This window comes from Myotis brandtii, unplaced genomic scaffold (assembly GCF_000412655.1).
Source record: "Myotis brandtii unplaced genomic scaffold, ASM41265v1 scaffold589, whole genome shotgun sequence".
Lineage (NCBI taxonomy): Eukaryota > Metazoa > Chordata > Mammalia > Chiroptera > Vespertilionidae > Myotis > Myotis brandtii.
In genome coordinates this window covers 218,623-236,281 of record NW_005370220.1, presented here as the reverse complement: position 1 = coordinate 236,281, position 17,659 = coordinate 218,623, and the positions used below count along the sequence as shown (strand labels likewise).

At 53.0% G+C, this 17,659-nt stretch overlaps 1 protein-coding gene across 1 annotated transcript in view; it reads right to left on the bottom strand.

The window, feature by feature from the left end:
* Window positions 1-1,472: 1,472 nt before the first annotated feature.
* Window positions 1,473-17,659, bottom strand: part of LHX6 (LIM homeobox 6) — a 24,456-nt gene continuing 8,269 nt past the window's right edge. Inside the window, exons 4-9 of the mRNA XM_014550179.1 lie at window positions 14,350-14,570; window positions 11,726-11,826; window positions 11,530-11,618; window positions 11,292-11,488; window positions 8,257-8,360; window positions 1,473-3,642 (exon numbers count right to left, since the gene is read on the bottom strand). Of these exons, the coding sequence (XP_014405665.1) occupies window positions 3,622-3,642; window positions 8,257-8,360; window positions 11,292-11,488; window positions 11,530-11,618; window positions 11,726-11,826; window positions 14,350-14,570 (733 nt within the window). The 3' untranslated portion in view covers window positions 1,473-3,621. The remainder of the gene's footprint in view (window positions 3,643-8,256; window positions 8,361-11,291; window positions 11,489-11,529; window positions 11,619-11,725; window positions 11,827-14,349; window positions 14,571-17,659) is intronic.

Below are 17,659 nucleotides of genomic sequence, written 5' to 3'. Positions count from 1 at the left end.
ACTTCTCTGAGCCTGTGTCATCATCTGTAAAATGGGTATAATGATGCTAAAAACAATAGGGTAGCTGTGCGGATTGAACGAGAGAATCCAAGGAGCTGTCACTTAGCAGGTGTTCAATGCGTGCTTGCTTTAAAGAACAATTTGTTAGCTGTGCACAGAGTAATTATTCCTCAAAATCACCCCCCAAGAGACCACATGCCAGCTGACAGCCAGAAGAGGAAGCAGGGACATGTTCTAGGGCCACAAGCATCCTGGATCTTTGTATAACTGTCCCTCCTTAGGGGCTGCTGGATCTTGCAGGTTCCTGTGCCTTGTCCCATGGCTCACCAGGAGCTACCCAAGAGGGAGTCAGGCCTGGGAGGACTCAGTGGAGCCAGGAAACTGGCCGTCAAACTAGGGAGCCAGAAGTGGCGTGCTGGGGCAGAGTCAGGAGTCAGAGGGCAGCCTGGGCCCACTCAGCTACATCACGGAGGGATCTTGGGAGGTCACCTCTCTCTTCTGGTGCAATAACACCTCAGTAGAGTGATAGGGTGGAGCGTTACTTGGGAGTTCCAAACTGGGTTTTGAAAACAGAAATTATATCCATTCATGCAAACACACACACAAAACTAAACTATTTTCAAAGATATATATCTAAGTCAACATTTGACAAATAGGTTGGAGGAGGGGGAAGAGGCAGAGATAGGGTCAGGGATGGGAGGTGCAACAACTAATAAAATAAAGGGGGGGCCTGCAGGGGGCGATGGCCTTGTACACCCTGAGCTGAGGTTTACAGGCAACTGCGCAGGGCCATGGCGCCCGGCATGTGGGAAGGTGCTGGGGAACCCTCCGCATCAGACAGGCCACACCTCTCCTCTCCTGCAGAGCTTTGGCTTGAATAAACTGTTCTGCTGCTGCTAATAATAATAATAATAGTGATGGCAGCCAGCAGAAAGGTACTCTCTCACTCCCCAGATTACAGATTATGTGGTGGCTCTGGAACCCAAAGAGGCCAACATGAGACCCGGACTTGTGCCCAAGTTCAAGCCCTAGCTCCCTTCACATCAATGTATCAAATTCTCCCCCATCTTCCAAACAGGTTCCTCTGTGCCTCCCTCCCTGGCCCCCCCAACACCTCCTCTTTTGCAGCTATTCTGTGAACTCCTCATCCAATTAGATCCCCTCGGCTCTCGCACCATGTTGGTGGGATCCGTCCGTTCCCAGCATTTGCCAGATCGAGAGCTCCTCCAGGGCAGAGTCAGCTCGGATTCTCAGGGTCCCATGAGCGAGCCAGCACAGGAGTGGGACAGAGGGCAGCAGCCAGATCTCCTACAAAGCTCATTGGAGGAGAAACCACCGTCATGCCTTTATGACACTCAGTTTATTAACTGGGAAACAGGACCCATTTTCCAGGAAGGGGACTGCACTGGGGTCCAGGGGCCTGAGCCTTGAAGAGAGCAGGAAAGAAACGGAATCCCATCGCATTCTGGATTTAAGTGCCAGCACTTCTACTTGCATTAACTTTATTTATTACACAAATAAGACATTTACAAAGCACAACATGAAAGGTATGTAACAAAACAAACATTGGTTTTACAAAAAAGTGCTTACAATATTTTTCCATGTATGTGTGTGTGTGTGTGTTTTCCCCTTTTGTATTTAAATAAATAGTCTCGATGGCCTGTACATTCCCAGGCTGCTCTAACAGGCTAGTGGAGACATGTCTGAACTGCAACATGCTACGACCATGTGATCCACGCAAGGAACAGACTCTGGGGGAGCCCCAAGGCAGAGTGGGTACTGGGTGACCCTGGGTCGGGTGCAACTGGCCATCGACTACATGGTTGCTTTTGGGGCCTCAGGAGCAAAAATCAAAGTTCCCCAAGACCAGGGATCAGGCCCACACCGCTCCTGTTAGCGTCAGCCCCCAGAACAGGGCCAGGTACACGTTATTCACCGGATGAGTCCTGAACTGAGCGGTGCTGACCGCATTCCCAGTGGTGCCTTCTCTTTGCCCTGAGCCAGCTGGAACCATCTTCAGAAGGGAAAGGAAGCAGGTCCCCTTCTCAGGCTGCACCCAGGCCTCGCCTTTCTCCAGATCCCAGAGCAAGGATGACATACTGTATAGGCTTTCGTGGTAAGTGCCAACTTCAAACATCTGAATTCTGAAACCGTCTCCAGACTCAGTAACACAGGATACTGTAATTGACTAGCAATGTCTGCCCTGGGTAAAAGCAGGGACAGTCGATGCATATGTGCCAGGGGCTTGCTTTCCCCGTCCTACAGTCTCCTTCCAAAGGCAACATACCAGGTTCACCAGAGCCAGAAGGAGGACTTGGACTCAGCCAGGCTTGCTAGCAGCCTCTAGTCACTAGAGTCTAGTGGGAAATGCAACAGGACACCAAGTACTTGTAAAATCACAGGATAACCTTGGGACAAATGGGTGTCCCCCTGAAAACATAAATTATGGTCTTGTGTAGCCCAAGCCCTTTTGTTTGGGGTTGAAGAGTTGCAGCAGGACAGGGTGGGTGTGAGCACAGCTGTGTCTGGCCTCTGTTCTCAGGAGTGGGTGGGGGAGCCCAGAGGGGCCAGCTGGAATCTTGGGCTTGGCACGCTCACCTAGGCATAGGGCACCCTCTCGCTATTCAGATATGGGTCCAGAGTTAACATTCTGACTGCCATTTCCCTGGGCTCTGTTCCCCAGCCCTCCATGAGAGGTCCCCCCAAAAATGACATGACCCAAGCACCCCTACTAGGAGTCCATGAGTGGCCAAAAAAAGCCCCCAATTCTAACCTGCCCAAACATTTGGAAATGTCGTCACATAGTTCAAACACCACGTCTGCTATGTCATCTGTATACATATGTGCTGGATAACTAGGTAGGAAGAGGGTCTCCCACTTATACCCCGAGTTTTCTCTCTCCTCTCCCAGCCCGATGTGCCATATCCTTCTCCTCAAGCTCCAAATCAATGGGTGTCTTTGTGCCTCCCAGCTCCTGCCTATCCCCCACCTCCTGGTCTGGGCAGGCCTCCATCTCTGCCCTTCTGGGCCTCTCAGGGTTGGTCAGTGTTCTCTTTTCTCTCTTTAACTTGACATAAGCAGACAGATGGAAATGATAAAATTAGAACATAAGCTTTCCTTTGGGGACATCCCACAGACACTGTAGAGTTTTCCAGACAAAAGCAACAGAGTGGATAACACTGGGGGTTTTCGGCTTTCAGAATTCAGAGACGGTTCCAAGGAAGTAGTGAGTGAAGGCCAACATGGGAGGAAAGAAAACCTGTAAATTAGAAGGCTGTTGGCGTTGCACAATTCAATCCGGCCTTTTGCTGTTTTAATCAGCTTCAGTTGAAGATGAGTCCTGTCTAAATGGAAAAACTGGGCTGTTGTTTTCACCCTGATTCCAAATTTCAGGGAGCTCTGCCTTCCAAGAGGAGGACTCCACGGTGCTCCTGGCGGGTTCTGGTTCTCAGCAGGAGAGGGGACAGCCAGGCCCACAGGCCCAGCTGGTGGCAGGCGGGACGGCAGATGAGGGGTGGATGCAGAGGTGGGTGGATTCCTGGCAGCGCTGGGACACTGCATTTCAGCGGCTGAGGGACAGCTGTGGGGTGCCCATGGACAGATGGGCAAGTGCAGGAAGCGTCAGTACTGGAAAAGGATGACCTGCGGAAGGAGGGTGTGGGAGGTGGCTGAGCTGGGGGCCTGCCCCTCCAGTAGCTCCCCAGAGGTCCTTGAAGGCACAGAGAATGCGGATGGCCCGGGGCCCAGATCTGGGTTCAAATCCTGGCTCTGGTACTTACTTGCTGTGGACCTCGGGCAACTCACTTCACCTCTCTGAGCCTGTTTCCTCATCTGTAAGATGGGGATGACAAGACCTCTCTCTCTCAGGATGGGGAGGATTCAGTGAGATACAAGAAGAGCAGCAAAGGTCTGCTGGGCACTGCACCCGGCACCCGGCACCCGGCGCTGCGGAAAGTGGAGCCTGCATTTGTGGAGCCTCATCACAATCCCTCGAAGGTGTCCCATTGTTATCTCCATTTTATAGGGGAGGGCACTGAGGTTCAGGGAGGTGAAAATCAGTGAGTCCACGGATAGGTCGCACAGCTAGGAGGAGGCGGACCCAGCACTGCAGCCCAGGCCTGGCTCCAGAGCGAGCTCGCTATATATCACACCACCTCTACCTCTCCACGATCACCACGGCAGCTGTCATCATGCTTATGACACACCATGCAACGGGACAAGCACTTCATGCGCACTTAGTCTTCACAAAGCCGAGAGGCAGGTGGCTGAGACAGGCCAGGTACCTGGCACACAGTGAGTGATCAGGGACTGTCTGCCCCTGTCCCTCTCCTCTTCCACCTAAAGCACCTGGCTGACTTCTCACGCTGCTGACACAGCCAGCTCCCTGAAGGTCCGGTCAATGTGATGTCTCAGTGAAGGGTCAGGCGGACCACAGTTCATTGTTCCCGGGACATCAAGTGGGTACAGCCATATGGCTGTTCATTTTCTGATCAGAAAGGTTACTTGCCCAGATCGGTTACCATGAGGAGATGGAGGAAAGCATAGCAATAACCACCATCTATGGCTACTTTCTGTGTACCAGGCACTGTGCTAGGTTCTTTTTTTAAAATGTTTTTACTGATTTTTAGAGAGAGGAAGCAAGAAGGATAGAGACTTAGAAACATTGATAGGAGAGAATATCATCTATCAGCTGCCACTGCACATCCCACACTGAGGATCTAGCCCAAAACCTGGCCATGTGCCCTGACCGGGAATCGAATTGAAGACCTCTTGGTTCCTGGGTCAATGCTCAACCGCTGAGCCACACCGGCTGGGCTGTGCTAGGTTCGTTACATACATTACTGCATTTGCTTTCAGCAACAAGCTTGGCTGTGGCACCTATTATCTTCTCCATGTTGCGGCTACAGGAACTGAGGCTCAGAGAAGCTAACTGTGTTCCCAGGTCTCAGAGTGAGAAGTGGCAGAGCTGGGATTCTGAGTCTGCCTGACTCAGCTCACACCACATTGCCTCAGCCACTCACCCCGCCTCGGGCAGTGCTCTCCTCTGGCCTCTGGGACACCTGGCTCTGGGCTCTTATCAAAGGAAACTCTCCAGTAAGACCCCTCCCCTCTGTAGACCTCAGTCTCTCCATCTTATCAGTGACAGCTCGGCCCTGATTTCTAAGCACCTTCTAAGTTCTGAAATTGTGGGACTGGGGGCCATGATTTGGAAGAAATGTGGTTCTGGAAACTCACAGGTTTTTGTGGCCAAATGAAGATGTGGTGGGGGGCAGAGGGTGCTACTCCTGAATGCTCATGGACCGTTCTCCTGGCCAGGCCAGTGATGCTCTCGATCAGTGGGCTCAGGGGCCTGCCCCAGTGGGGCACTGAGTCTCCTTAGAGCTAGGCTGGCTCAGGCCTGGAGTGACTTGGGAAAAAGCCCATACAGTTCCACACCGACTGACCACACACAGCCCACCAGCCCCCAGGGATTTGTCAAGATGTGGACAGAGAAGGCCCCCAGGAGCTGGCAGGAAGGCTTGACAGTGAGAGGGAGAAAGATCATGAAGGGAGGGGGGTGCAGTTTTCTGCAGAGCAGCTGGATGTGAAGTTGGGGATGCATCCCAGCAAGAGAGCTCTGGCTCAGCAGCCAAACCCAGGGGCCAGAAACCTTCTACAGCCAAAGCTGCCAGAGCCCAGGCTGGCTCACCCTTCAAGCTGAACCAGACATAACCACAAGCTTAGCTGAGCAACCAGAAGGCCAGGGCTCCTCTCCAAGCTCTGGGCACAGCCCTAAATACTCCCAAGGCTAATCCCCTCCAGATAACGCCCAAGCCCCTCACCCAACGGTCCCGGCCCATCATTATGTGACCCCTGTCACCACCCTGCCCCACTTCCCTGGGCCTCAGTCACACTAAACACCCTTTAGTCCCTCAAACCCAGACTCCCCCATGCCTGCCTCTGTGCCTAGCATGTTCTCTGCTCCCACCGTGGAACGCCCTTCTCCTCATCCCCTGCTTCTCCCCTAGAACTTTCACTCCCTCTTCTGGGTCCTTGAAGGCCATGTTCGTCCCTCACCTCAAGTGCCCTGTCACCTAGGCTGCAGCTACCCGCCGCTAGCTCTAAGCCACACATTCCCAGAGGACAGGGGACGTGCCAGCTGGCCTCTGCAGTCCTGTACCAGGTCTGATGAGACGAATGCTCTCCTGCAGGAGGGGCAGCTCTGAGGCAGGCAGTCCTAGGATGGATGCCAGCCCTACCCATGCTCTCTGTGGCCCTGGGTCAGAACTGCTGTCTGCAGGTGTGAAACCGAGTCAACCGAGTCAATGTAACTATCCTCCCAGAGGGGCTCTGAAGGCCAAGGTCAAAGAGAGCACTGTGTAAACTGTAAAGTGCTCCATGAAAGGACATGGTTACTGATCGAGATGGACTTCGGAGTCCGACAGACTCGTTGCATCCCTGGACAAGTCGTCGCCTCTCCGAGCCTCAGTTTTCTTATCTTTACTATGCGGATGCCATCCTCACACAATGTGTGTAAGTTTCTGTCATGAACAGAGGAGCAGCTCCTACTGTGAGTATGGCAGTCCCAGAGGGGACCTTCCTGGGACGCGCTCACCCATCACCAAGTACTGTGGGATTTTGTCTTGAACACTACCAGTTACTTATAAACCTATCTGTTCAACTAGGTTGTCTGTACCTCCATACCATTTACCTTCCCCCATGGTGCCCAGCAGCGAGCCCAGCACACAGTAGGTGCTCAGTCAGGAGGCAGAGTAAGAGGGGCTGTCCTGGAGGAGTGTTCCTCACCTCTGGCTGCCTGCCGGAATCACAGGAGCTAGGTGTTTGTCACACCAGCAGATCCCAGGTCTCTGCCCCAGACCTCACCATCAGTTTTCCAGGGGCTAGGCTGGGAAATCTGTATCTTTACAAACTCCCCAGCTGATGCTGAAAATCACAGCAACAGCAACCACGCTCTGCTGGACTCCAGGGTCCCTGGGGGCCCTTCCAGCCTGAAGGCCCTGGCCCTCTCTCCTTGGCCCACCACCCTGACTCCCAGCACTCCCTCTCTCTCTCTGAGGGCCACTACAGTGATATTTCTGACAGGCCTCCAGGGACCACTCCTGCCCCAAGACAAAGTCCACATTCCTCCACCTGGCAGCCCGAGGCCCCCACCCTCACTGTTCTTCCTCCCAAGCCTGTGTGCCAGCAACACTGAGTTGCTCAGTGTTCCCTGAGAGAGCTTCTCATGCCTTCCCCAGGAACTCGGATTCAGCCTTCAGGCCTGGGCTCAGACATTGCCTTCCTCCAGGAAGTCTTCCTTGTGTCTTTCTTGAGCTGCACCCCCACCCTCCACTGCCCAGCTCCCTTGGCTCCCCCATCAGATTGATCACAGTGTTATAACTTTGGACTGTGGCCTCCTCAAGGGCAGGGACCATGCTTTCCTCATCTCTGTGCTCTTGGCAGCTGACGCGGGGCTCCTGGGCACAGTCAGCATATAGCAAATGTCAGCTGAATAAATGAGTAAGTGAATGAGTAAATGCACAGGTTTTCATTCAAGCTCTGTGATCTTGAGCTACCTGAGCCTCAATTTTCTCCTTTCTAGAATGGGGGTAGGTGTCTTAGAGCAGTGGCTTTCAGGCTAAGTGGGAGGTGTCTTAGAGCTTGGCGGGTGGGGAACTCCCTCTGCAGTTTCACCCCAAGCAGCTCCATCCACTTGCATCTCCATTATGGGATATGGAAAAGATTTAACAAAGGTTTCCAGGGCTTAAGGACAAAACTTTCAAGCCACTGGACCTGGTGCTGTCTAAGCTCCCTTCTGGATATTTAGTCCTAATGCTGGAGACAACCAGAAACCAGGGTACTACAAAGGAGACCTTGCCAGTTGACCAAGGTACCTTGTTGACCTGCTATCCCTGGGCCTCACAAGCTGGGGATATTCACTCCCAACAGACAGTAATAAAAAGGAGAAAGGAGGAGGAACCAGAGAGGTGGTGGGAGGCAGGTGGTGTGTGATATGAGCCCCCTCTGGAACCACAAAGTTTGAGCAAAGTAACTAAATTCAGAAATCTGGAAAAGAGGAGGCCAGCTGTCAGTGCAGACCTGCAAGGAGGGCCGTGCACACTGAACACACTGGCACCTGCTGGAGCGACTGCCTGGGTGGCACAGAGCGTGCTGGGCAGAGAGGCATGCTGCCTGCTCAGTGATGAGGAATGCTGCCAGAAACCCATTCCCCGCAGGATGGCTCTGACCCACCAGACCCAACCTGGCTCCATTTACCTTCTCACCCCGGTTGGAGAGCGGCCCATCCATATCGGCTTTGAGGTGGACGGGGGGCGCGGTGTAAGGCAGCCGGCAGTGCACCTGCCCGCACTGTACCTGACCTGTGGATGAGAGGATGCCTTGGAGCCCACACCCAGCCTCCATGCAGGATCCCACCTGGACCACTTTCACCTCTGCTACTTACCAGCTGATTGACCCTGGGGGAAATTTCATTAGGGTTGGTTGCAACGCTCTATGTGAAAGACTTTATAACCTATAAAGTTCTATATAATTGTCCAGCTGACTGATAAACAAATACTCATAAATGAATATGTATTGAACACCTCCTACATGCAAGGCTGTACCCCATCTATTAGGATCCTCCCTTGGTGCCTTATCTCCCTCCCAGGTATCACCTAAGCTTTCCAAACACACCTCTGAGAGGACTCTGCACTCATATGGCACCTTCTTCATGATGCTCTGTTAATAATTGCGACCCAACACCAACACACACCCACACTCCCTATCTCTGCCAACTAGAATGCAAGCTCTAGTGAGGACAGGAATTTCTGTCTGTTTTCTAGTTTCTAGATTTTTGTGGATTTCCATTACCTAGAATGAGGCATGGCATCCAGTAGGTACTCTTTAAATAATTTGTTGAGAAAGTCTCCATACCCTATTCTAACATCTAAAACTGTGAGGGGAAAGTCCATCCTAATGTCTGACCCAAACTTCTCATGTTTCAGCCTCTTTACCAATTCAGTAGAAAAGTCCATGGCTTCCTCCTCCCTGCACTGCATCTATTTTGGTAACAAAACAAGAGCCCTGTTCAGAGATTTACAATTGGCATGTAACTTGGGACACGTCACTGTGCCTTTCTGAGGCAAAGTCTCCTCATCTGTTGTATACGATTGGGAATTCTTAACCTGGGGTGTTCTAGGAGTCCATGAACAGCCTGAGATGACCTGGAAAACTATGTGTGTATGTGCATTTTTCTGGGGTCCGGTTCCAAAGTTTCTTTTTTATCAGATTCTAAACTCTAAGGCTCCAGGAAACCCGGGTCCTATGAATTTAGTTAACTGCAAAGCAAAGTGCCGAGGTGACCTTCAGCCATGCAGCAAGAGGCAGCAGGTCCACATACCCTTGACAGCTCCTGCCTCAAGCTGGGTTCCACCTCAAGGTGGAGAGGGAAGGGCACTGGGCATCAAACACAGATCTTTGATCTACAAAGTGTGAGGGCAGCGTCCTGGCATGAGTCTGGAGGCCATGGCCCCCTCCCAAGGGAGTCACTTAGATCCATTACTAACTCCACAGCAAATGCTAGCTGGTAGGGCCAATTCCTGGCACCCAGAGAGCCCCTGGTCCTTGGTGCCTTTAACAGAAGAACTACATCTCCTACCGGCTCTGTGCAGCCTGAACGTAAGTCATTGTTTAAAACAGAAAGGGAGAAAAAGTCCCTCCTACTGAGCAGATGGTTCGGAACCGGAACAGTACAAAGAGACAGTTTCCAACTGGCAGCCTGGTGCAGTAGGCAGGACTCTGCACCCTCAGCTCTGCCAACCAGAACCACCGCCGCCATCACAGAGCAGCTAATACTTATCCAGCACTTACTAAATGCTGAAGACCTAAGTCAATAATCTCACTGAATGCTCACAACACTGCGTTGAGATAGGTATCCTTACTGTCTTCACTTTTACAGATGAGGAAACTGGTATTCAGGGAAGCTAAGAAGCCTGCCCAGTGTCACAGCCAGGAAGTGGCAGGGGTGGGATCTTCAGCCTAACATCAAAGCCCACACTCAACCATTAAAGAATACTGGTTCCCACTAACTTACTGTGAACCCTTGGTTTCCTCATCTGTATAATGGAATAGTGATCTCTAATGTTTAGAAACACAGTCAGCACCTGGCACAAGGCAGGGGCTCAGTAAACAGCAGTGTCTCTCTGACCTCTTCCTCTTACTAGAGCCCCAGAAAAGAGGGTTTGAGTTTGTGAGTATATTGTAGCCACTTTTATTTTTCCGGTCGTGCCCAGCTTTGAGGAAGCAAACAATGGAAACACCCTTGAAGGGAAAGAAAATGTGTGGTAAGCACCTGCTCAACAGCAGATTCATTGATGTTTATCCCCCAGAAACGCACATCACTACACCCTCTCTCCTCCAGGTTCCTGCTCAAAGTTCACTCCACCATGACTGCCCTCCATCTCCCCACAGTGCTCAGTGCCCACTGCCATGCCTGCCCTCCCTCCTATATCAGTGTATTGTCTTTCCACCCATGTCCCACCCTGGAATGTGAGCCCCAGAAACACACAGGCCTTGGTCTATTGTGTTCCATGTTGTATCCTAGTGCTCAGGATACAAAAGGCACTCCAAAAATAACTACCGAATACACCAGTGGATTTTCACAACCCTGTGAGGTAGGCATTATTAATGTCCCAGTTTACAGGTGGGGAAACTGAGGTTTAAGGTGGTTAGGTGATTTGCCCACAGCCTCGCAGCCCTGAGCTTTCCCTCCACACTGGCCTTCTGCAACCCCAGAGGCACCCAACGCCACATGCTCCCTGGGTCAGGCTGTAGACCTGCCTACATTCAGTTCCTCTGACAAGGGGCACTCCTAGTTCCCACTCCTTGTGTCTCACTCATCCTACCCATCATTCCCATCTCAGCGTGTTTGAGAGCGGCATCTCCACACTCCCACCCAGCACCTTTCCTATAGGAATCGCGGCAATTAAAACACACGCTCAGCTATCTGGTTATTGTCCCACGTCGTCTCTCCCACCAGAACGCAAGCTCCACCAGAACAAGGACTTGACCCATCTAGCTCTTTCCCTAGTCCCCCGGCCTCGGTACAGAACCAGTGCTTGGAAGGTACTTGAATGGTCGAATGTTTGCATCTACTGAGGCAGAGCCAGGTAACAACCCCTCCTCCCACCTCCTAGTTACTGCGAAGCCCGCATCTTCACCCAATGCAGCTCCGTCGGGCCTCCCCACGCCTCCGCCGCCCCCGCGCGCTCCTCTCCCGCAGACCTGGGGGCCCGGGTGTCGCAATCACTTACTCTCGATGTAGCCGTGCAGGGTGACCATGCGCGCCCGCTCGGGGCTGCTGAAGGGGGAGTAGTGGATGTCGTCGGATAGGGCGGAAGGGAGGCGGGACGGCGGCGCCCCGGAGGGCGGCACAGGATGCTGCGGCGTGTGTTTTTTATGACGCGCCCGGCAGTTTTGAAACCACACCTGGAACGACAGCCTCGGCAGCCTCAACCTCGCGGACCAGGGTCGGACGCGCCGCCGGGGGACCCCGTCGGGACTGCCTCGTCTAGGTCCGCCAGCTTCTGCAGCGTCTGTGCGTCGGGGTTGTTGTCCTGCGCGAACTGTGCCTGCATAACCTGCCCAGGGCGGGAAGGGGCGGGGGTGGGTTAGGAACCGGCACTCGGAGGTCTCCAGGGCCCTGGCCCAATCAGAGGCTCCGGCCTGGAGGCCACGCCCCGGGTACCTGCAGTTGCTCCGCGGTGAAGGATGTCCGCGCTCTCTTGGCCGGCTTGGGCTGGCTGTCCTGCTCCGAGGGCACTGCCCCCTCCAGCGTGAGGCCGTTCCCTGGGGGCGACAGAAGTGGCTGACCTCGCGTCCGCGTCTCTTCTAGCGGCAGCCTGAAAAGGACGGGGGTGGGGGGAGCTGGTCCCAGGAAGGGGCAGGAGCGGAGTTGGCTGGGGGCGGGGACCGCAGGGTCCTAGTCTCTGAACTCAGTCCTTGGGCAAAGGGCTTTCATTTCTGAGCGTCCGCTTGGTATCAGACGGTGTGCCATTTCCGTCCCACAGCCCTGAGGATGGGTGACATTATCCTTGCTGTAAAGCGGAGGAAACCGAGGCTCAGAGAGAAGAAAGCCCCAGTCCCGACCTCACACTAGTATCCTGACAGCTGACTGACTCCAGCGCCCCAAGCTAAACTGGAGAAATCCAAGGCTGATGAAAATAGTAAGCAAGCAGGCTACAAACCTGTGGTCCTCATTTTGTAAAAATTGATAAAAGCAAACAGTTTGGAAGGACATAAAATTTTAAAACGTATGGAAGCAAAAAGGTTGGAAGGTGTTGCAGTGGTTCCTCCCAGGAGTGCAATTATGGAGATTCTACTTTCAATATTTCTGTAACTTTGGAGGTTTTTACAATCATATGTCACTTTACTTCTCTAAGGTTTAATTTTAACTGGACTATATTTAGCTATTCTCTTTCCACTTATATTACTTTTACAATCACACTAAATATACTCCCATTTTATTTCTAATATCTCAATTTTTCTGAATACAAAGGTAATGCCTGCTCCTTCTCAAAAACTCAGAATTTTTTTTTAAAAAATCAGAAAATTCAGTCAAGCACAAAAAAAGAAAATTAAAATCACTAGCAGTTCCACTACTGTACATAGGAAAAATATACAGTCATAGAAAAAAATCTGGAAAGATATACACTAAAATATAAGGGGTGGTGGCATTTGGAGTGATTTTTATTTTCTTTTTGCTTAACCACTTTTTCTAAATTTTCTATGGTGTGTGTGTGTGTGTGTGTGTGTGTGTGTTTAAAAAGTAAAACAGTGGCCAAAACTGCTGGCTAGTCAGTAAAGAAGATCCAAGGTCCCAAGCTTTCACGCTCCTCTGCATGGTAGGAGTCTAAAGCGGCGCCTGCCTGGGAGAGCAGGAATTTAACTGGCAAGGCTGACTAGGGATGGTCCTACTTGGTCCAAGTGTGGAAGGAGCCTGAGGGCACTGATGGGCCATGGTGTGGGGAGACCTGTGACTCCTGGGGTTCTATCCTAGCTTCACTGCAGGTGGACATAGCACCCCAGGTCCACTTAGTCTGAATCCTGGCAGGATACAGTGATGGCCCTGGTGTGGCCCTGGCCAGGAACACTCTGGGGATCCCTAACTCATCCCCAGGATGGAAATTGAGGCAGGGTAACCCACACCCCTCCCCAGAGGCACTGTGGGTGGGACAGACATTTTGTGGTATTAATGTCTCCTAGGAGAGCAAGCAGGACAACAATTGGTGTGCCTGTTGTGTCCATGGAAAAATGAAACTCATAGAGGGAACCACATCCCAATAGTCTCCCTTGCTTGGAGAAGTCTGATTAAGGGGCCTCGGAGCTTGGGAATGGGGTGGTATGGTATGGTGGTTAAGAACTTGGGCTTTGGAGTCAGGCAGGCAGACATGCTATTCTGTAACCTTTGGCCAGTCACATACTGCAGATAACCTCTGCCTGTTTCCTCGCCTGTAAAATGGGGATACCCCAGCTACTTCCTAGGGCTGTAAGGATAACATAGAATAATCCATGTCACAGAGAAGTGAGCAGCTTTCACAAACCCAGATAAGGGAATTATGGAAAGGGTTCCTGCCTCCCCTCACAGCCCAGCCTCTGCTTATCCTTTCCAGCCCCCAACCTACCTGTAATCCAGCCACCACCACCACCCCTGAAAGACCGGGACCCTGTCCCAGGACCCATGTGTCTTGGGGAATCATAGTATCAGAACCAGAAGAGATTTAGGGCTATCTTTCTAGTCCACCAGCTATCTTGCACAGATGGGGAGACTGAAGCCCAGAGAGGAAAGGAAACTTCACAAGTCAGAACAGCATGCCAGAAGCAAAACTGGAGCTCCCCTCTCCAGACTCTTCACAATCCAGCATGAAACCCCCACCTCCAAACCTCTGTCTTGGAGCTGATGGCTTGGGAGTTGGGAGAATAGGGTGGGTCATTTCTCCAGGACAGCTGGAGGGGATGAGCCCTCAGGCCAACCAGCACTATCCAAAAGTGGAGTCGGCTGTCCCATGATGAGAATCCTCTCTAGAGTTCATTGACTGCCTCCTGGCTTTGCAACACATCAGCTCATCTCTCTTTAGAAGGTCCTATCATAAGCCCCATTTTACAGATGAGAAAACACAGTTGCAGGGATAGGCAGTGACCTCGGACTCTCAAGCCAATGGTGGAGCCAGAAGTCTGGGTTCCCGGCACAGCCCCCAGGTGATAAGGTGAGCACCTGTCCCTAGAGGAGTGTGGGCAGTACCTGGGGTGCTGGGGTGGGGTAGGGCTGAGGGCAGAGGTGTGGCCAGGTGCTGGGCGGGGCGGGTTGGGTACCGTTCTCTGCGGCCCTCTTGAGATTCTCGATCATGGTGTCGTAGTGGATTCGGCACAGCACCTTCTCCTCAACCAGACCAAATTCCTCGCCCGTGGACAGCTGGCGCTTGCACGAGAAGCAGGCGAAGCAGGCCAGATGGTAGGCGTTGCCGCGGGCCCGCCGCACCCAGTCGCTGGCGTAGATCTGCCGGCCACAGCGTGCGCACTTGGTCCCAAATCGGCTGTGGGACACCGGGGCAGGGAAGGGGAGGGCGAGGCTCAGACAGGCCACCCTCCCTCCCTCCAAACCCAGTAGCCAGCCTGTACCCGGGCTTCTGGCCTCGGAGCTGTCACTGGCTAACAAATATCCCTACGCCTGCATCCACCACTCTCCCCCTCCCGTAGACAAGATCTACCTAGAAAGTGAGCTGGTGGGTGTTTTTATTTCCTTCTTGGTGTTTTTCTGAATTTTCCAAATTTTCTACAGTGAGCACTTACATTTGCATATAACATCAATCTACTCAATACAAATATATCATGTGTTAGGGAAAATAGAATAATAGTAATAATGAGTAGGCAAATCTTTGAGCACTTACCACGTGCCCCAGCAAGATTCTAAGTATTTTATATTGAGTATCCCCGTTAATCTTCATTTTTCAGATGAGGAAAATGGGGACCGGGGAGTTAAGTCACTTGCACAGGTCACACAGCACGCAAGGACAGAAGCCCGAGATGAATAAACTGTACCCCAGCAGTAGAGAAGCTCAGTTTCTCAGAAGCATAGATGTGCATGACTGGCTTGATGACTCTGAGAGAATTGTTTAAGCCCTCTGAGTTCTCATTTCCCTTGCCCTAAGCTGAACTAGATGACAACAGCAATGCCTGCTACTATCTGTTCAGTGCACGGCAGTCTATTAAATAACCAGCTAGTCACAAACACAGAAAGCCAAGATCAAATGCCTTTTTCCCACCCTAAGGCTTTCTTGAGTCTGTCTCTTTCCTTTCTCCCTCCCCCTTTATAGTGCATTTTGGGTACAGCTGCCTCCACCCCAAACTGGGAGCCCTCAGAAAGCAGCAGTCTGTTTCGCCCTGTGTCAGAAGTCACCCCAAGGCCTGGTCCCTGAGAACCAGGGAATGCTTGCTCCTTAAGTGGATGTGAGCCTTCTGAACTCTCTGAGCCTCAGTTTTCTCTGGTGCACAGTCCATTTCAGGGACTGGAGCCACCACTCATCCAGCTGCTCAGGCTTAGTAACCTAACTCATACACTCCTCCCTCTCCTTAGCCCCACCTCCAGCCAACCATGAGACACTGTTGGTTCCTTTCCTAAGTATCTCCGGGACCCATCTCCTCCAATCCATTGTCACTGTGGCCTCCTAAGTCAGGCTACCGCCATGCACCCCTCTCTGCCAGTTTTAGCTCTCATCTTCCTTTCCCCAGGCCCACTCCTGCAAATCCATCCTCCACAGAGTGGCCGCAGTGAAGTTTCCAGCATGCATACCGAATCCTGGCCTGCCCTGCTTAAAACCTTTTGGTGGCTCCAATCTACCCTTGGGATCTGGTCCAAGACCCTTTGAGTTTACAAAGCCCAACAAACCACATCCTGTCAGGCTCATCTCCTCCTCCCTAACCTTCCTCAAGATCTCCCACCCCAAACCCAAGTATGAGCCGCAGCCGCAATGGAAGGTCATTCCCAGGTCTTCATGGCCCCTTCAAGTATTTTCCCACCCCGGCCTTTGCGCAGGCTGATCCCTTTTCCCACACTCCCTCACCCTCCAGGAAAAGTGCCACAGCTCCCCCAGCACCACCCTCTCCGCATTGGTCACACCGGTTTGTAGATGTCTGGTTCTTTGGATCTCCCACCCCAGGCCTTCCTGGGAGAGGACCAAGAAGATGTGCCTCTGTGTCCCCAGGGCCGGCACACTTCCATCCGGAGGAGCCTTCAGAAACGCTGTGAGTGTGCGAGAGAACCAGCCCAGCAAATGGGCTCTGGTTACAACATCCCCACCCCAGGAAGCCCAAAGCTACTGTCTCAGACCAGAAACCAGAAACGGTTAGCTCAGACCCCACTGCAGGACTTTGCCTGGTCAAACGCCCCCCAAACAGAGGCAATTCCCTGGCTCGGAAATTTGGCTTCCCCAGGGGACAGCCCAGCACATCCTGCGGTCTCTGTTCACCATCCCTCCGCAGAGGGGAGAAGAACCCGCTTTGCCCACCCCAGCCTGTTCCTGCCACAGGGCGGCCCGGTTCCGCTGACAGTCTGGTAGAGGGCTTGCTGCAGTCCCGGGTCCTGGGGTGCAAAGCCTTCAATGCACACCTTGGCTTCACCGTAACCAAGTGAGGTGGGAGCTCTGGCACCCACTTTGCACTGGTGGAATCGGAGGTTCAGAGCGGGCGAGTGACTAGCTCAAGACCACAGCGAGTAGGGCCGGGGTTGAGGTCCTCTTCAAGGTGCAAAAAGTACCTGGAATCTGCGGAAGCAGCCAGACTGGAGATGAGAAGATCTGGATCCTGGGTGATGAACAGGAAAGGGGCTTGGTCTGACTCCGCCGTGTCCCCACTCCAGGCCCTGGATCCTGGAAACTCTGGCAGCAGGGCTTGGGGCCCAGGGGGTTCGGGAAGGCAGAGAGTGCGTTCCCAGTGAACGGGAAGAGCCAGGCGACTTCGCCTCCCCTCTGTGGTCTCCGTGCACCACCGCCGGTGCTCCACGCCGGTGTAGCATCCCGGGTCCTCGCGCTTGGCTGTGCGGGATTCCTCGTCCTCTGCCAGGGGCGCGCGTCCCAGACACGCCGTACACCCCTGATCCTCCCACTCCAGGAATCCGAAACGCCCGCGCGGTTCTTCGCCTACAGTGCTGCTCACAGTGTACCCATCCCCTTGATTCCAGGTGGGTGCCGCGGGTGACCCTTTAGCCATTTCCTCAACACCCCCCACACGTGTCACCCCAAATGCCAGGAGCTGTCCCCAGCCCTGGGATCTGCCCGCGCTCTCTGTGGCTCGACCCAGTCAACGAAATCATCCTCGAGTTGGATCCTTGGATGGAGGTGAGGATGGGATCATTACGCAGTTTGGGGTGCGCTGCAGGCCGCTCCGGAAGCGCGTCCTCCATCGGGGCAGGGATCAGCGGCACAAAGAAGGGGATCGAGGACCTACGGATCGAGGCTCTGACAAATTGACAGACTCCTTCCCAGGCGGGCTCTGAGGCCTGAGCCACCGGTTCCGGAAGCAGCGAAATTGGCGTCGGAGAAAACGAAACTTCAAGAAAAGGATGTTTGGGAGCTGCGAACGGGGCGCCAACGGGATTAGGGGGCGCGGCTACCGCCCCCCCCCACCC